General features: G+C 44.3%; 1 protein-coding gene across 1 annotated transcript; it reads left to right on the top strand.

Moving 5' to 3' along the window:
- The first annotated feature begins 1718 nt into the window (after window positions 1-1718).
- On the top strand, window positions 1719-6815 carry LOC121799649 (protein GAMETE EXPRESSED 2-like). The gene is made up of 16 exons (XM_042199078.1): window positions 1719-2045; window positions 2110-2436; window positions 2654-2995; window positions 3074-3400; window positions 3485-3688; window positions 3760-3812; window positions 3890-4031; window positions 4128-4436; window positions 4567-4691; window positions 4767-4987; window positions 5179-5397; window positions 5466-5683; window positions 5752-5990; window positions 6088-6244; window positions 6318-6478; window positions 6539-6815. Exons 1-16 carry the CDS (start codon window positions 1964-1966, stop codon window positions 6569-6571), a joined length of 3159 nt encoding a protein of 1052 aa, XP_042055012.1. The 5' UTR covers window positions 1719-1963; the 3' UTR covers window positions 6572-6815.
- The last annotated feature ends 11546 nt before the right edge of the window (window positions 6816-18361 follow it).

An 18361-nucleotide genomic window follows, 5' to 3' on the forward strand; every position in this document is an offset into this window, starting at 1 on the left:
ATCTTGATATACACGATTTTAACATCATCAATAATATATATTCTCCTATCTTTATTTTTAGGAATAGTGAGAAGTTTCTCATTTAAAACATTGTTTCTTTCCCATCTTTACCATATGATTGGATCTGCATTAAAAACACAAAGGTGATTCTCATATTCAACCTATTAACTGCAGAAATAAAACGTAGTCCGAATATCGAATTTTTATTTATGTTTTCAATATATCACCACAAAAAGTACTTAATGCTATCTTATTTAATGGGTCATTATCTCTCTTTTTTTAGTTTCTCTCAAATTTTCCATTGAAATATTCCATTTCCATATTTAGTAAATAATTTGTCTCTTCTCTCACCTCATTAAAACATTAAATAATACATTTTCTTTTCTATTAATACACTCAATATCCTCATCTAATATCAAGTGCAATAAAAAATGCAATCATCTTGAACGCGACTAATGAAATACTCCATTTGGCCCATAAAAATATATCACATTTGTTATTTTAGAATGCCCCTTAAAAAAGACTAATTCTGTTCAATGAATTTTTTTTCTCTCTAATGAGGTGGGTCTCATTCCACTAACAATACTCCAATCAATTTTTCTTTATATCTATCTTTTACTTTACCAATTGTGCATTAAAAATCGTGTCTTTCAAATGTTTTCTACTATTTTTTAGGGACGAAGAAGTAATAAATATCTTCAAATATTTCTAAATTGCATGAAAATAGTGTCAGAAATAACTAATAGAGGGCGAACCAATAAGGAGGTAGTTTGGACCGAAAACTCCTTATAAAAGATATTACTCCCTGTATAAACAGATAAAATGGAACAGAGTAAAAAAAAAACAAGAAAGCATGACATACAAATCATAGGAGGGGGCAATAGCTACTTAATCCTAACTTAATTCAGAATAGCTTGAACCTATGTTACTAGACTTCATCCTAAATTAATTTTATGCAACTAATGATCTTGTTTATTTAACACTCTCTATCCGCTTAATACAATCAAGGGACTTATTCACCTCGGATATTTAACATGTCTCTCTTAGACACTGTACAAGTGTCGTGTCTGTATTCGAATGCGGATCTTCTGAGCTATTCCCAGGCTCATATACTAATATTTGTGCGGACAAATCTTATAGGAATTATTAGGATTTGATCGACAGAAGCCTAAGGGAATGAGAAGAGAGAGAGAGAAAAAAAATTAATTTTCGAGTTAAAACATATATCTAAGATTCTCATAATTAAATGTTTTGTATTTTGTAAATATGAGTACTTTTCATCACTCACTGTGTTTAGATTTGATCACTTGTTAATTTTACTGTTAGCAATCCGATTAGCACGTAGGACTAGCCATAAACTTGAACGGGGTTGAATGAAAATTTATAACTCAATAAAATTTCAATTCAATTAGCGCGTACCCAATTAACCCACATCCAAAGTAGGATTGACCTAAAATCCATTAGATTGGTTAGATTGACCTCCTGATTATGAGTATCTACTACTATTGTTTTCTCCAATATTTGTTGGGCCTAATCATTTCTCAACGATTAGATCTCCAACTATAAATTCCCCCCTCTCGTCACACTAAGCCCAAGGGAGAAGAAATGGACTGCGTTCACTTATTGGACTAAAATTCTATTGTTTAAACCAAATATTCTTTTTTTTTTCTTTTAGAAAATCTCCAGACTCAAATATAAATAATGGGCATCTCATCCCACTAATGTCAAATTAAATTAGAATATTCGTCACATCACTTTTATAATATTATCTTAGTCTTACTTCATTTTGGATTGACATTAAAAAAATAGTCTATTTTTATTTTTTGTAAGTTTTTAAACTTACAAAAATGTCAAATGTTTTATTTGTATTAATGAATTTCAAACTTCCCCGCCTTAAATCCATTACACTACTTTCTCTCATGTTTGTACCAAAACTGAAAAAAACGACCAAATCACATTAACAATGGCGTCCCAAATTCTTCTGCTATCACTCTGTCTCACTACTTTCTTTGCATTCTCTCTCAAACCACAACATGCAAATTCAGGTACACTTGCCAAAATCCATACTAATTTTAAGAAATTTTGTCTGATCGTGCTTGTTTCGTGCAGATGGTGCAGTGGAATTGCCTGTTTTTATATTCAGTTGGCCGAATGATGAAGGCAATTTCGCAGCAGGAGACATTGCAACGATCAGTGTGAGAGTTATTGGGAATTACGATAAGGGGAAATATGAATTTGAGTTTAGTCCTTATCTGATAGTGAATGATAAGATTGGAAATAGCAGTTTTATAACTGGGGTTTCTTTGCATTTGGATGGCGGAATCGACGATTGGAGAATCACTTTCAGCCCTCTCATGGTTGGTCTCTTCGATGTCCTCATCGTTGATGACCATTTTCACGTCTTCGATTCCTCCTTGCACTTTCAAGTCAACCCAGGTTTTTTCTCTTTATTGAAATCCCAGCAGCTCAAATTCTGCACAAATTAATTGGTGCTTGATTGAATTCATTGTGACGTTTTGTTGCCTATGTGTGTAAAATACTTGATCAAATTCAAATTGGAACTTCTTGTAGAAAAGGGAAATGTGTGTTTAATTGTGGTTGGATTGGCTCATTTCTTTCTAGTTGTGATCTACAACTTCGAGCGAATGTGTAGGGAAAATGTACCCGGCGGCAGGGATTTTGTCGTGGGGAGACGGAGCAGACGAGTTTGTAGCTGGAATGAGGGCTGAAGTGTTCATCCTCTCCAGAGATGCATTTGGCAATGAGGTCACTTCAACCAGTGAAGGATCAAGACTCTACACTTTCTCATTATCTGCAACGACCTCGGATGGAATCCCAGCAACTCTGCTCAACACATCTTTCAAAGGATGGAATGGGCAACAGCACCTCTGCCTTGAGTTCATTGCAGCTACTGCAGGGAGCCTCTTCCTTCATGTAGAAATCGAGAACCAAACACTGCACGGATCACCACTACCGTTCATGGTGCATCCAGGTGGTTCTTGAGTTTCATAACCTTGAATATGCTCCATTTTTCTCTAGCTCTTAGATTGATATCTATCAACTTTCTCTGCAGGGAAACTGGATATATCCCGCTGTGCAGCACTGCTGAAGGTGGAAACAAAGCATTTCCAATTGTTCTCGAAGATGGAGGGGTTAATACACCAGCATGATCAATATGGGAACTTGGTTTCTAGATCATATGAATTCGACCTTGAAGTTTTCGAGAAGGGAACCAATCTGTCCATGCCGTTATCTGATCTTCTCTTCAGAGACGTCGCCCCTGGAACTCAGTCGTTCTCCTTCACCCTATACGAGCCTGGGAACTTCACACTCATTATATCAGATAAGGAGAAGAACACCCTGATCTCCAACACACCATATGATTTCACCGTATACATAGGTACTCGAGAGAAATGTAGTACTCAACTTCCTTGTTTATGGACATTCGTGTCTCAACAAGACTTTTTCTGGATGACTGAAACAGGTTACTGCGATGGAGTTAACAGCATTGTTAATGGATCGGGTTTAAATAGCTCTGTTGTTGGTGAAACTGCAAAGTTTTCGATTTTTTTGAGGGATGCCTATTTGTATCCTTCTCAGGTTCAGCTAGAATACCTTCGAGTTCACATTATGCAGGTTTCTGATTCACAGATTATACAGCCAAGAATACAAATAAGGGCTTCTAATGGTATGAATTCATACAGCATATTTTGGTTCTAGTATCATACAAAAATCATGCATCTCGATTCTCTTCTACAGGAAGCTTCTCCTCTGGAAAATTGAATCGTGGAGTGATTGATTCAAGAAACAATGTAAGTTTATTTCTAGATCTCTTTTCTGCTGTTTCCCATCAGATGATACAGATCACAAGAATTTTGGTCGTTAACAGATAAACGATAACTGGAATTTCAAGGCTAGCGACTTTGATGTTAGTTATAAATCTGAGAAGAGCGGCTTGCATGAGATGTGTGTTTTTTGTGGGAACATCGCCTTGAATGGTGGTCGTGCATTTAGAAAGGAAGTGACTGCAGGTTCCCATTTAAAAGTTCTTAGCAATGATTTCAATAGGTATGTTTCATAACAAGCTGATGCCTATGTCTTCGTCTTGATGTTCATGGCTGATGCAGGGGCTGTCAATGTCTCACTCTCCGGGGTGGTGAGATTTGCAGAGAAAGTGGTGAAGATGGTAAAAAATGACATAGTTGTACGCCTCGTGGATTCCTATTCCAATCCTGTGCTTTTACAAGAATCACACTTGAGATTGGAGATTGCTTCAATCAACAAATCTGCCTTCTCTACATGGGATTTTGCTGACAACAACAATGGGTTGTACACGGTTAAGTATCTTGCAAATGATATTGGAACCTATGAGATGTGTGCTTCTTATAAGGGAGAGCGCTTCGTGCCATGTCCCTTTGGTGTTCATGTCTATAACTGTAAGTAACGTCGTCTGAGGCTTTGTTAGGACTCACAGTTTGTGTTCTCTACTAGTCCCATATCGACTTGGTAAAGATAAGATAACCATCTCTCCTTTATAACCACTAAGTTATAAAAATCATTGTGCAGATGAGTATTTTCCTGTAGCTCGCAATGACACAGCTTCCATTTGGGAGGATGAGGCACTTGATTTTGATGTTATGAGAAATGACTCTTTTAATGGTGCAAATGCAACAGTTGTTGAATATTCCAAGGTGGAAGAAATGATTTGAGTTGTTCCTTAAAAATATCAACCATGTTTATCTTGTGTGATTGGTTTGGTTTTGCAGCCAAGGCATGGTTCACTCCTACTGTACGGAAGCAGTGTCTTTAGGTACACTCCATATAAGGATTTCTATGGGAACGATGATTTCTCTTATACGATGTCCGATTCAAATGGGAACCTTGCCTCTGCTGCTGTGGGTTTGCTCATCGTCTGCAGACCGCCTCACTTTGCTTCGATCCCGAGCAGCTTGCAAGCTGTAGAAGAGGGCATAAGTCCCACATTCGGGTAAGAAAGAAAGCTTGCCTCTGAACTTTAGTCTACGATATCCTCCATGGTCTGATCGAAGTTTCAAGAAATCTTTTCCTATAGATCTCACAAATCTTACAACACCTAGTAATAGTTTATTAAATAAACCAGTCCGACAGATGCTCGATGTTGTGCTAATCTCATGGTAGACTATGTTTTAACTCATGCAGTGGTTTTAATGGATTTGAAGTCACTTATTCTGACTTGGGAGAAAACATAAGTGTCACTCTGAGTTCAAAATTTGGTACAGTTCAGTTATCTCCGTCACAAGTGCAGTTTTGGAGGCCTAATTGGGACAAACTTTCAATCCATAAAACGGTTGATGAACTGAAGCTGATTGGTTGTATTGATGTAGTAAACTCAGCCCTGCAATCTATCCAATATTCCGGGTACATTGATATGATCACTTCGTGTTTGTGGATAAAAACATGGTCTGATTTGCTTCCCTTTGTGACAGAAACCATGACTTCTATGGAGATGATACGATCACACTTTATTCTGAGAACAGTAATGGGAGGAACGATGTCAACGTTCCTATCTTCGTGCAGCCTGTGAACGACGCTCCTGTGATAAACGCCCCATCATTCGTCGTATTAAATGATACGAGTGATGGAGTCCAGATTTTTCATGAGAATTCTGTTGGTGTTCACGACCCTGATCTTCAGAACTTTCCTGGTAATAATCGAACCTTACTCAAAGAAATCAAGTAGTTGTTAAAATTTTATAATGCTTTTGAGGTGTAGGAAACCATTCCCGTTTCTTGATCGTGTTGACGATGGAGGTGAGCGATGGATTCCTGTCAACGAGCCTCCCTGCAGAGCTCGTCGCATCGACTGAGTTGAAGATGAAGAGCAGCTATCAATGGCAGCCTCTCCAAACATTTGTTACAATATCAAAGCATTTCATGGTGACAGCAAAGGGGATCAGATTTAGGGGTGCAATTGAGGAATGCAACAGTATCTTGCAGAAGCTATCTTACCATGTGAGTCCATTAGGAATTCATAGCGCTACAATGGCACAGCGGATTTCATCCTCGTTTAACCTAAATGCTTTATCCCTGTCTCCCTCTCACTCTGCAGGAAGGCCAGCATGGAGCTGTGTTGACACTGACAGTGAATGATCTTGGTAACCATGGATGCTACCCTAACTGTGATCAGATGATGTCGACGCCTCTGTTTGCTGAGTCAACAGTAAACCTCGTACGATACAAGCCCATGAGTTCATTGGCAGCCCATAGTAAGATGTGATCATAGTTTTAGGCTTAAAATAGAGAGAAAAAGAAAAAAACTAAGTTTGAGGTTTGGTGCAGTTTTAGGATCTGCTATCGTAGTCGAATCGATACTGGTGATCTGTGTTGGGTTGCTGCTGCTGTTCTTCATATGCAAATGTGCCGTTGTTTTAGCCCGGGAGAAGAGGAGGAAGGCTAAGGAGATTGAGCTATCCAAACTTGAACACTCTTCTAAAGAAAATGTAAGCTGATTTTTAATTCTAAGAAGAAGAATAAAATTCTAAATGATGTTGCATTTGCAGCTGGATATGGATGCTTCTGAAAATGAGAGATAGTTGGCATGCATATGTGGAGGACAGAATATGAAATTCCCCGGTGATGGACTTTTGAGTTCACAGTTTCTGTAAATTAGCAGCAGCAACACAAGTAAGTAGAAATGAATGGTGGTGGTAGAATTAGGCATCTTAGAAATTGAGCTATAAATAATATCCAGAGTTGGTTCAGTTAGTCTGATTTTGGGTTGACAAAGTTGGTTCAATCTCATTAGATAAAGTAATAAGGCTATGAAAGAATTCTGAATCGAATCACTTCAACCATCTCCTACTCCATTTCCTGCTACACCAATGAAATAATGCCATCTGGAGCCTCTTTAAAACAATAAAATAAAAGACTAAAATTTTAAGGCAATAGACAAGAGCAGAATGAAGAGTCTAAACAGAAAATGTCAAGTAAGTATGAAACGATAGCCAACCTGAAACCGTGATGGATCCGCGAATTTCTGATGTTTGTAAATGCTGGTAGAGAATAAAGACTACGACACAATGAATTTACGTGGTTCGATTTACTGAAGTAAATCTACGTCCACGGGAAGAAGGGAGGGCAAGATTGTATTGCTTGATCTGGGATTACAGCTTACAACACAGACTTGCTATATGCTATTTTATCTCTAGAGAGCTTAACCCTTTTCTATCTGATCTAAGTTCTATTTATACATTGAACTAAGGTCGTGGTTTGCAGCCCCACTAACAAGATCGTGGGTGAGCAATAACTGCTCAATAACTGCTTCGTACCACTAAATAGATCGTGGGTATAGCGGAGGTCGTGGAGGCCTTTCATGAGTCCACTAACTCCTAGTTCGGTCGAATGCTGAGACCGAACTGCTGGACTTTACCGATCAGCTCTTGCCGATCTGAGAGGAGAGCTTGACTGGTCGGCTTTTACCGAGCTGTAGGCTGAGTCCGAACTCTTTGGTCGTGCCGAACTCTTTGGTGCCGAACAGATACTCTTTCTTGGGCTCTGGGCTGATGGGCCGTCACTGTTATTGGGCTTGCCATTAGGGTTTAGTTCGTACCCCATCACTACCCCCCCCGAAAAGCGAAGTGAATCACTTCGGCGAGGTGAGTCACTTCGGCATTCTGGATAATGGTAAGGGGGAGGCTGACGTCAGGGGACGTGCCTTGCGCGTGCCTGCATTAAATGCGACAGTAAAATCCGGCCGTTGAATCCTGAAAAGGTGGGATTCGAAACGGCGCAACGATCTCGAAATCTTTCCCGAATCTGATAAATATGCTCTTTCTTCCTCATTTGCACACTTTTGCTGTTGCGTCTTCTATACTCTCTCTTTCTCGAGAAATTTTCTTCCGCTTTCAAGAGCTTCTTCAGACTTTCTTCACCTTCAAAAAGTAAGAAAAATGGCTTCTATTTCTTCTTCGGAGTCGGGTAGCGGTAGGAGAGGCGGTAAGGGGTCTTCTGGCCGGAAAGAGTCCGGGGAGAAGACCGTAGAGCATTTCCATAGTATTTTGAGTAAGGATACTGTGGTATCCCTACCCGAAAAATACTTTTTTCCTGGGGGGAGGGCGGTGGTACCTGACGGTGATCATAGGGCTGACTCCCCGCCGGAGGGTTACGCCACCGTGTACGAGGCCTGCTTAGAATGCGGGCTTCGTTTCCCCCTCCCTTCTGCCTTTATAGATTTACTAGATTTTTTTCAGCTTCCTTTAGGCCAGGTGACTCCGAACTCTTGGAGGCACTTGTCGGCCTTCGCTGCCGAACTCCGTAGGTTAGGAAGGGATTTGTCTTTGAAGGCGATCCTTAAATTCTTTCAATTTAAGAGGAAGGGGTCTTGGTTTTACTTGATCCCTGTACAGCCCTTTAGGGCCTTTTGTAAAACGAAGTGGCCGAAGTGGCAAAATCGCTTCTTCTATTATGATAGGACCGCGGCTCCTAGTTTTCCCTGGAGAGGGCCGGAGTCCGTTATCCGTCATCCTCGGCCTGAACCGTTGGACGCGCTCGATGGCGAGCTCAACAAGATTCCCATAGTTAGGAAACAATACACGGAGTCTGAGCTCGTCAAGGGCGACGTCGTGTTCGACATCTCGTCTTCGGACGAAGAGGCCGAGGGTGAGGATTTCTCTTTATCTTTATGCTCTACTGCTTTAACGAAGAAAATCTGACTTTGCTTTCTTGCTTTTTGGCAGTGTACATGCTAAATAAGGCTAGCCGCAAATCTTCGGAGTCCAGGGAGCCGGAGAGGCCGAAAACCACCAGCTCGGCGTCTGATGCCGAGAGGACTCCGAAAAGGCAAAAAACCTCTTCGGATCCGAAGAAGCCGGAGTCGACTTCGGCAAAGGGGAAGGGGAAGGCCCAGAAGCCCCCGAGAGCGCCAGAGAAAGATGTGGTCTTGGCGCCTCCTTCGGAACATATCTGTGAGCCGTTTTTATGGCCCACGGACTTCGCCGAGGTGAATTCTCTTCTTGATTTTCTGGCCTTGCTTTTTTCCTGTATTTTTTGTGGCCCCTTTGTTGACTTTTTTCTTTATTCATTTTCAGAGGAACGATATGCTCTCCAAGCTCGTCGCCGTCGAACTCTCCAAAGCGTCCAATGACTATGCTGAGATGCAGAGGAAGTTGGCGGCTGCTTGTCATCGGGCCGAACAGGCTGAGGCTAACTTTGAGAAGGCCAGAGCTGCTAGGATTTCGGCCCAGGATGAAGCTCAGTTTGCCAAAAACCAGCTCGTCATCCAGCGAGAGCAGACGAAACGGAGGGATGCTGCCGCCGTGGCTGCCCAGGGGGAGGCTCTCCGTGTTTACACGGAGAAACTCTTTTTGAGCAGCCAGTTCTCGGCCTTTGTCGGTAGTCTGGTAAGGCTAATTACCGATAAGGGCGAGCAGGGGGCCGACGTCGTGCTGCCTCTGTACAGCCGAGAGATAGCAGCTCGGCTTCAGAATCTGCCACTCCTTGAGGAGCTCGCTTCATCCTCGGTCCTGCTTTCTGCAGACCGAGTCCGGACTTGTCGAGCTGATCGGGACGAGAACCTGGAGGCTATCTTTGCCTCCGTGGGACCCGTTTCACCCGCTTCGACTTACAACGGAGAGGGTGAGGCCGAGCCGCTGGAGCTGGAGGCCGAAGTCGAACGGGCCGGGCATCCGGAGAAGGAAGCCGATCAGGAGGCGGAGGCGAGGCCGGCAGGAGGTGAGGCCGAGGCTGAGGTAGCTCAGGAGAAAGAAGCTGAACCAGACCAAGGAGCCGGAGACGAAGCTGGTGGAGTATGATTTCGTCTCCCTTCTCTTAGTCCAGTTTCTTCCTTGTAAAATGGCCTTGAAGCCCTCCTAGTGTAAAAAATTTTCCTTGTGAATGAAAAATTCTCCACACTTGTCTTCGTATAGCTTTTCGTACTCGCCTTTATTCCTGTTGTATTTTACTATCTGCTCGGTACAGCTGCCGAACTAATATAGCTGCTTTGTACTCAAGGAGATGGAGATACTTCACTGGAAACGGCTGTACTCTTCGGCTTTAGACGAAGCTGAGAAAAGAGCTATAGCCGATCAGACGAAGAATGACGAGCTTCTGGCTCGTTTAGTGAAGCTGGAGGCCGATAATAAGGACTTAGAGTCCGATAAGAAGGATCTGGAGGCCGAGCTGAATACGACCATTGCTGAGAGGACTGCGTACGAGGATTACATCCGTGTGCGCGGGGGAGTGACCATATCAGATGTTCAGAGTCGAGTTGACGAACTGTGGGAGGAATATCATGTACTCCGGAGGAACAATGCGCTGGAGAGCTCGGCTTGCCAACAAGTTGTGAAATCATTGCGGCGCTGGGCTTCTCGGTACAACATTGTTCTTTCTCGGCGCCCCTCCATAGAAAGATTCCTTCGGCATATCGTGGCAACAGATGCTCGCACTCCAGATCAAACCTCTGGTTCCCTTGTTCAAAATCCTACTCCCAGTCAACAACGAACTCCGGAACAGCCGGAAACGTCAAGACGAGAACGGGCTCAGGAGCAACCGGAATCGTCAAGACAGGGACGGACTGAAATTCGCCGAGGAGTTGTGACTATGAGCGAGCAAGATCAGCAGATGCTTATTGCAGAGACTCTTCATCGCCGAGGTGTTAGGACTTCTCGGGCTCGGGGAAGAGGCGTTGGGTCGAGGATAGCATCTCGTCGACCTGCTTATTCTTCATCTGCTCGGAACAACCGAACTCGGCTTCCAGAGGATTTTGCAGATAGGTGGCTTAACTTCAGCAACCCTGGACAGTAGAATAGTCCTTTGTAATAGCGTAACGCCATTTTGTAGGGTAGCGGAGTTGTATGCCGAACAAGATTTGAAAAATGAAATTTTGTTTTCGCTTCTAACACTGTATTTACAGCTTAGCGAAAAAATTTCATCGTACTTGTCCTCGGTCTTATGAAGTAAACTTCTTTGACCGGACTTGGTCCTTGGTCTTATGAAGTAAACTTTTTTGACCGGACTCGTCTTTGGTCTGATGAAATAAACATCTTTGACCGGACTCGTCTTTGGTCTGATGAAATAAACATCTTTGACCGGACTCGTCTTTGGTCTGATGAAATAAACATCTTTGACCGGACTCGTCTTTGGTCTGATGAAATAAACATCTTTGACCGGACTTGGTTTGTGTTCTAATTTGGCGATTTTTGTCGCCGGGATCGAACTTTCCCTTGTCCTAATTCGGCGAGTTTTATCGCATGGATCGGACTTTCCCAGTTAACCGAAGTGGTCTTATGCAGTAAACCTCTTTGACTAGACATGGTCGTCCCCGGTCTTATGAGGTAAACTTCTTTGACCGAACTTGGTCGTCCTAATTCGGCGAGGTTTATCGCGTGGATCGGACTTTCCCTTATTGCAGTTCGTTTCAGACGAAGTGCTTATTTCTTAAGCCGAATTGTGGTCTTGTATCTTCCTGAGAAGCTTGGACTCACAATCGTTGGCTTATTGCAGTTCGTTTCAGACGAAGTGCTTGTTAAGCTGAATTGTGGTCTTGTATCCTCCTTAGAAGCTTGGACTCACAATCGTTGGCTTATTGCAGTTCGTTTCAGACGGACTGCTTGTTAAGCTGAATTGTGGTCTTATATCCTCCTTAGAAGCTTGGACTCACAATAGTCTTTAATAATCGATCTAAAAAGGGGATCAGTCTTTAAAGAACGATATACCTTGGTACCATTTGTAAGAGACGACAAGCACATAGAGACAAAACACATAGAGAAAAAATGAAAAAGATGAAAGAAAAAAAACTTTAAACTTTTTATAAAACGACAAGTAAAAGGTACAAGTAAAAAACAAACAAATAAAAACATGTACCCCTATGACCGAACTAGACACAAGACAGACTGACCGGACTTTGTCTCTTACAAGTGGAACTTCTTGAGGTTGGAGACGTGCCATGTTCGGGGTACTTGTTCTCCTGACATGTGAGTCAATTTATAAGACCCTTTGCCGAGGACTTCTGACACCCGATATGGACCCTCCCATGTGGGTTCGAGTTTGCCCAGCTTTTCTGCTCGGCTTACTTCGTTGTTTCTCAAGACGAGATCTCCCACTTGAAATTGAAGCTTTTTCACCCTTTGGTTATAATACCGGGCTACTTGCTCCTTATACTTGGCTGCTTTTATGCACGCCAATTCTCTTCTTTCTTCGGCGAGATCTAGTTCTGCTCTCAGTCCGTCGTCATTCATTTCTGAGGAGAAATTTAGAGTTCGGGGACTGGGTACGCCGATCTCCACCGGAATTACGGCTTCAGTGCCGTACACCAGACTATACGGAGTTTCACCGTTGGAGGTTTTGGGTGTAGTTCGGTAGGACCATAGGACTTGAGGGAGATTTTCTACCCATTGTCCTTTGGCTTGTTCTAACCGAGCTTTTAACCCTTTCACCAGAATCCGGTTCGTTACTTCCGTTTGTCCGTTTGCTTGGGGATGGGAGACCGAAGTGAACCGCTGTTGAATGCTCAGCTCTTGGCACCAATTCTTGAACGTCTTGTCGGTGAACTGAGTCCCATTATCCGAGATGAGGATGTGGGGTATGCCAAATCGGCACACTATGTTCTTCCAGACGAAGTCCAATGCCTTTGAGCTCGTTATCGTAGCTAATGGTTCAGCCTCCACCCACTTCGTGAAGTAGTCCACGGCAACGATAAGGAATTTCATTTGCCGAGGAGCTTGAGGAAGTGGTCCCACTATGTCTATGCCCCATTGCATGAAAGGCCAAGGGCTTTGCATAGTGTATAGATCGGTCTGCGGCATCCTTGGGACATTTGCATGAATTTGGCACTTCGTACACTTCTTGACGAGCTGCACTGCCTCTTGTACCATGGTTGGCCAATAATATCCCCATCTCAGAACTTTTTTAGCTAAAGCTCTGGCTCCGATGTGGCTACCGCACGATCCTTCATGGACTTCTCTGAGGATGTAGTCCGTCTCTTCTGGTCCTACGCACCGCAATAACGGCTGGAGGTAAGACTTTCTAAAGAGGACTCCTTCATGAAGTTCGTACCGAAGTGCTCGGCACGTGATCTTCCGAGCTTCTCTCTTATCCTCGGGCAATTGTCCTTGATCCAGATACTGCAAGATCGGCGTCATCCAGTTCGGCGAGCTGGATACTGAGTGTACCTCGGCTTCATCAATGCTTCGGTGCATTAATTCTTCCGCCTTTGAGCTCGGATCTGAGGCCAACTTACTTAAGGTATCTGCTCGGCTATTTTCCGCTCTGGGAATGCGGATTATCCGAAAATAGGAGAAACTTCGGCTGATGCTTTGCGCTTTGTCCAAATACTTCTTCATTCTCTCGTCACGGGCTTCACTTGTACCCAACATGTGATTTACTATGACTTGTGAATCACAATGGACTTTGAGAGATTTGACGAGCAGACTTTGCGCTAACTGGAGTCCGGCCAGGAGGGCTTCGTACTCGGCTTCATTATTAGTAGTGGGGAATAAGAACCGAAGTGAGTAGGCTACCTCGTGTCCGTCGGGAGCGACAAGTAAAATACCAGCTCCACTTCCCATCTTGTTCGAAGCTCCATCTACGAACCCGCTCCAGCAGTCCGGCGGCTCTACTTCGGATTCCAAGGGCTGTGCTAGTTCGGCACTGGCAGAATTCTTCTGTTCGGCAATAACAGGAATTGCTTGATCGAACTTCGCTTCTGCAAGAAAATCTGCCAAGGCTTGTCCCTTGATGGCTTTCCGAGGTAGATATTCAATTGTGTGCTCTCCCAACTCTATAGCCCACTTGGCGATTCTGCCTGATGCTTCTGGTTTGGTCAACACTTGCCGAAGTGGCAGATCAGTTAAGACGCATACCTTGTGAGCATAGAAGTATGGCCGCAGTCTCCTTGCTGCATTTACTAATGCCAGAGCAATCTTTTCCAGTGGTTGATACCTGGTTTCCGGACCTCTTAATGCTCGGCTTGTAAAATAGATGGGAAGCTGCTTTAGGCCTTCTTCTCGTACAAGCACCGCGCTGATGGTTTGATCCGATGCCGCTAAGTATAAGAATATTACTTCGGCTTCGGTTGGAGCAGAGAGAATAGGAAGCTCGGCTAGATAACTTTTGAGCTCGTCAAAGGCCTTTTTCTGCTCGGCTCCCCACTCGAACTTTGGTGCCTTTTTCAACACCTTGAAGAACGGCAGTTGCTTTTCGGCTGCTTGGGAAAGGAATCGATTCAGTGCGGCTAGACATCCGGTTAGCCTTTGCACGTCATGTATGGACTTCGGCATTGCCATGTTCTGAACGATTTGAACTTTTGAGGGGTTTGCCTTGAGTCCGTCCTTTGAAACCCAACAACCCAGAAACTTTCCCGAATCTACAAAAAAGGTACACTTTTGGGGATTAAGTTTGAGGTTGGCTTTCTTGAGCACGTTGAGAGTGGACTTGAGGTTGTGCTCGTACTCCGAAGTGCTTTTGCTTTTGACGACTATATCGTCAACATACACTTCGACCTCCTTTCCAATCAGGTGCCGAAAAAGCTTGTCTACCATCCTTTGATAAGTGGCTCCGGCATTCTTTAAACCGAATGGCATCTTTTTATAAGCGAAAATGCCGAAATCAGTAATGAAGGCCGTTTTTGAAGCGTCAATCTCATCCATTAAAACTTGATGGTATCCTTTGTACAGATCAAGAAAACAAAAAATTTCAAAGCCTATCAAAGCTTCTACTTTTTTATCTATGTTCGGAAGGGGATAGCAATCTTTGGGACAGTGCTTATTTAGATCGGTGAAATCTATGCACATCCGCCATCCTCCTTCCTTTTTCTTGATCATGACAGGATTGGCCACCCACGAAGGATACTTCACTTCGAATAACACATCCGCCTTCAATAATTGACGGACTTCGTCATGGATGACTTGACTTCGTTCTGCCGCAAAGAGTCTTTGCTTCTGTTTTATCGGCCGGACTGAAGGATCAATATTTAACCGATGAGTGATTACCTCGGGGGGCACTCCGGTCATGTCCAACGGAGACCATGCAAAGACGTCTTTATACTCCTTGAGGAGCTGGATGGTTTTTTCCCGAAGTAGGGGCGTTCCCGCGAAGCCGATCTTAACCGTTCTGGATGGATCGTCTTCGTACAGCTGAACTGTCATCGAGTTCGGCTCCGGTATGACTTCGGTCATCGCCTCTGACTCCGGCTGCTGTGATTGCTATGCTTGGTGGTGCCGATCTGACTGCTCGGCACTTCTAAGCGCAATTTGCAGACATTCCTTTGCTCTCTTTTGGTCACCTCGGATGACCGCTATCCCTCCTTTAGTAGGGATCTTGATGGTGAGGTGATAGGTGGAGCAAACGGCCCGAACTGTGTTGAGCCAGTCTCTTCCCAGGATGACGTTGTACGGGGACCGAGCTTTCACCACGAAAAACTCAATCATCGTACTGGAGCTAGTAGGCGCTTTCCCCACCGTGATCGGAAGGCTGATAATACCTTCAGGGCGGGTGTCCTCCTGGGTGAAGCTCTTCAGGGGAAGCGGAGCCGGACTGAGCCGAGCTGGGTCCACTTCTAGTTTGTCGAAGCACTCTTTAAAAAGAATGCTAACCGACGCTCCTGTATCCACAAACACCCTGTGGATCAGTTTGTTTGCCACTCCGGCTTGGATGACAATGGCGTCTTGGTGAGGAGAGATGGCCGGGACGGGATCAGCAGCCGAGAACGTAATCACTTCGTCCTGCTTCAGCCTTTTATGCGTTGGCTCCTCTCGATTGGAGCCTCTGCGTTCTGACTTTAGGGACGACTTGGTCTTCCCGGCAGGGAGCGCGTCAATAGTCTGGATTACTCCATCATATTGCGGCTCGTCATCGTCTTCGGGATCCGGCTGCCTTTTCGGATCCTGAGGAGCGCAGTTCGCACCACTCTGCTTTTTATTCTTCTTTGGCTGCTTGCTTCGGTATTTTTTCAATGTCCCTGCCTTCACAAGAACATCGATACCTGCAGCCAAGTTTCTGCACTCCTCAGTATCGTGACCGTGGTCTTGATGGTAGGAGCAGTAGCTATCCTGTGGTCGGCGCGTGGCTGATTTCGTCATCCGCTTTGGCTTTTCGAATAGGTCAGAGTGCAGTTCGAAAATTTCCGCTCTCGGCTTGTTCAGCGGTACGAACTGAGCGGGCGGCTTCTCGGGATTGAGACGAGGTCCCAATCTGTCTTGCACCGGAGCCCTTTGAATTCTTTCAAATGGAGTCCGGCGAGGATGCCCCTGATCGCTATGATCGGGCTTCCTTCTGTCTCCTCGGGTCGATGAGCTGTCTAACGACCGTTTGCGACGGTCTGCCTCATCGGCCCGGGAGTACTGGTCCGCAATGTCCCACATTTCCTGAGCTGTCTGCGGACCGCACTCAACGAGCTTCCTGTAGAGAGCTCCGGGCAGGATTCCATTTTGGAATGCCGAGATGACAAGCAGATCGTTGAGATCGTCTACTTGCAGGCATTCCTTGTGGAATCTTGTCATAAAGTCGCTGATTTTTTCGTCGCGACCTTGACGAATGGAAAGCAGCTGAGCCGAAGTGATTCGGGCTTCCGCTTTCTGAAAGAACCTCCTGTGGAAGGCATCCATTAGATCTCGGTAAGATCTGATGCTGCCCTGGGGGAGGCTATCGAACCACCTTCTCGCGTTCCCGATGAGCAACTCGGGAAACAGCTTGCACATGTGGACCTCGTTGAGACCCTGGTTCGCCATGTTATATTGATAGCGCCCCAAGAAATCGTGAGGGTCCACGAGCCCGTCGTAAGTCATCGACGGAGTTCGGTAGTTCTGTGGTAGGGGAGTTCGGATGATGTCGTCCGAGAACGGAGTCTTCAGTGCTCCGTACACGGCGAATCCGATATCTCGTCGGTATGGAGGAGATTGAGTTCTCCTGTGATTCCGGTACCGAGGAGGAACTGGAACATGTGGGGGACGGGGATTCTTTCTCCTGGGAGATGCGACACTACTGCGGTAGTGACTTTCTTGTGCGGAGGGGGAAGGAGAATCCGTCGTTTTCGTCTCCGGCTGCTTTTGGCTTCTTCGCAGGAAGGTTAAGAATTCCTCCTGCTTCGCCGCCAAAAACTGCTTGACAGCCTCATTCAAATCGGGCTGCTGGGAAGATTCAGTGGGACGATTTTTGGAGCGGCTTGTTCCTTCGCCATGAGAACTGGTGGTGGATTTATCCCTAGGCTGTTTTCCAGACCTATGGGATGGATTGGCTTCCTCCTGGTTCTCACGGGCAGGAATACGGGTACTCTGCGATCTGGTATGCATTTTTTGGGCGGAAAAAATGGATCAAAAATTCGCTTTATCACAAATTTTGTTCTCTGTTTCCCACAGACGGCGCCAGTGATGGATCCGCGAATTTCTGATGTTTGTAAATGCTGGTAGAGAATAAAGACTACGACACAATGAATTTACGTGGTTCGATTTACTGAAGTAAATCTACGTCCACGGGAAGAAGGGAGGGCAAGATTGTATTGCTTGATCTGGGATTACAGCTTACAACACAGACTTGCTATATGCTATTTTATCTCTAGAGAGCTTAACCCTTTTCTATCTGATCTAAGTTCTATTTATACATTGAACTAAGGTCGTGGTTTGCAGCCCCACTAACAAGATCGTGGGTGAGCAATAACTGCTCAATAACTGCTTCGTACCACTAAATAGATCGTGGGTATAGCGGAGGTCGTGGAGGCCTTTCATGAGTCCACTAACTCCTAGTTCGGTCGAATGCTGAGACCGAACTGCTGGACTTTACCGATCAGCTCTTGCCGATCTGAGAGGAGAGCTTGACTGGTCGGCTTTTACCGAGCTGTAGGCTGAGTCCGAACTCTTTGGTCGTGCCGAACTCTTTGGTGCCGAACAGATACTCTTTCTTGGGCTCTGGGCTGATGGGCCGTCACTGTTATTGGGCTTGCCATTAGGGTTTAGTTCGTACCCCATCACTGTAGATAATAGTGATCATCAGCATACATTCTCCGAAACGACTCAACCGGATTCGCCTCAGGATTTTAATTTTTCGAAAATATAACTATGTTATATAATATGGCTGTTCAAAACAATTACTACCATATTCTTAAATTACTAGTGTCAACACCCATGCTATGCATGGGATAAATGATTTTCGAATAATGAAGAAAAATTTGAAGGTAAGTAGATTAAAAAAAGGGGATGATAAGGATATAATGAGATTTATGATTAAGAATATGCGTTAATTACATTAAGTATTCATAATATTATAAATAATTAATAACATTATAAACAATAACAAAAAGAAAAATATACTCCTCCCAACTCACTATAAGTGAAATATTTCATATTCGGCAAACGATGCCTACAACTTTAATTTATGAAAGTGGAGTATATAAAAAA

This window comes from Salvia splendens, chromosome 4, assembly GCF_004379255.2.
Source record: "Salvia splendens isolate huo1 chromosome 4, SspV2, whole genome shotgun sequence".
Classification (NCBI taxonomy): domain Eukaryota; kingdom Viridiplantae; phylum Streptophyta; class Magnoliopsida; order Lamiales; family Lamiaceae; genus Salvia; species Salvia splendens.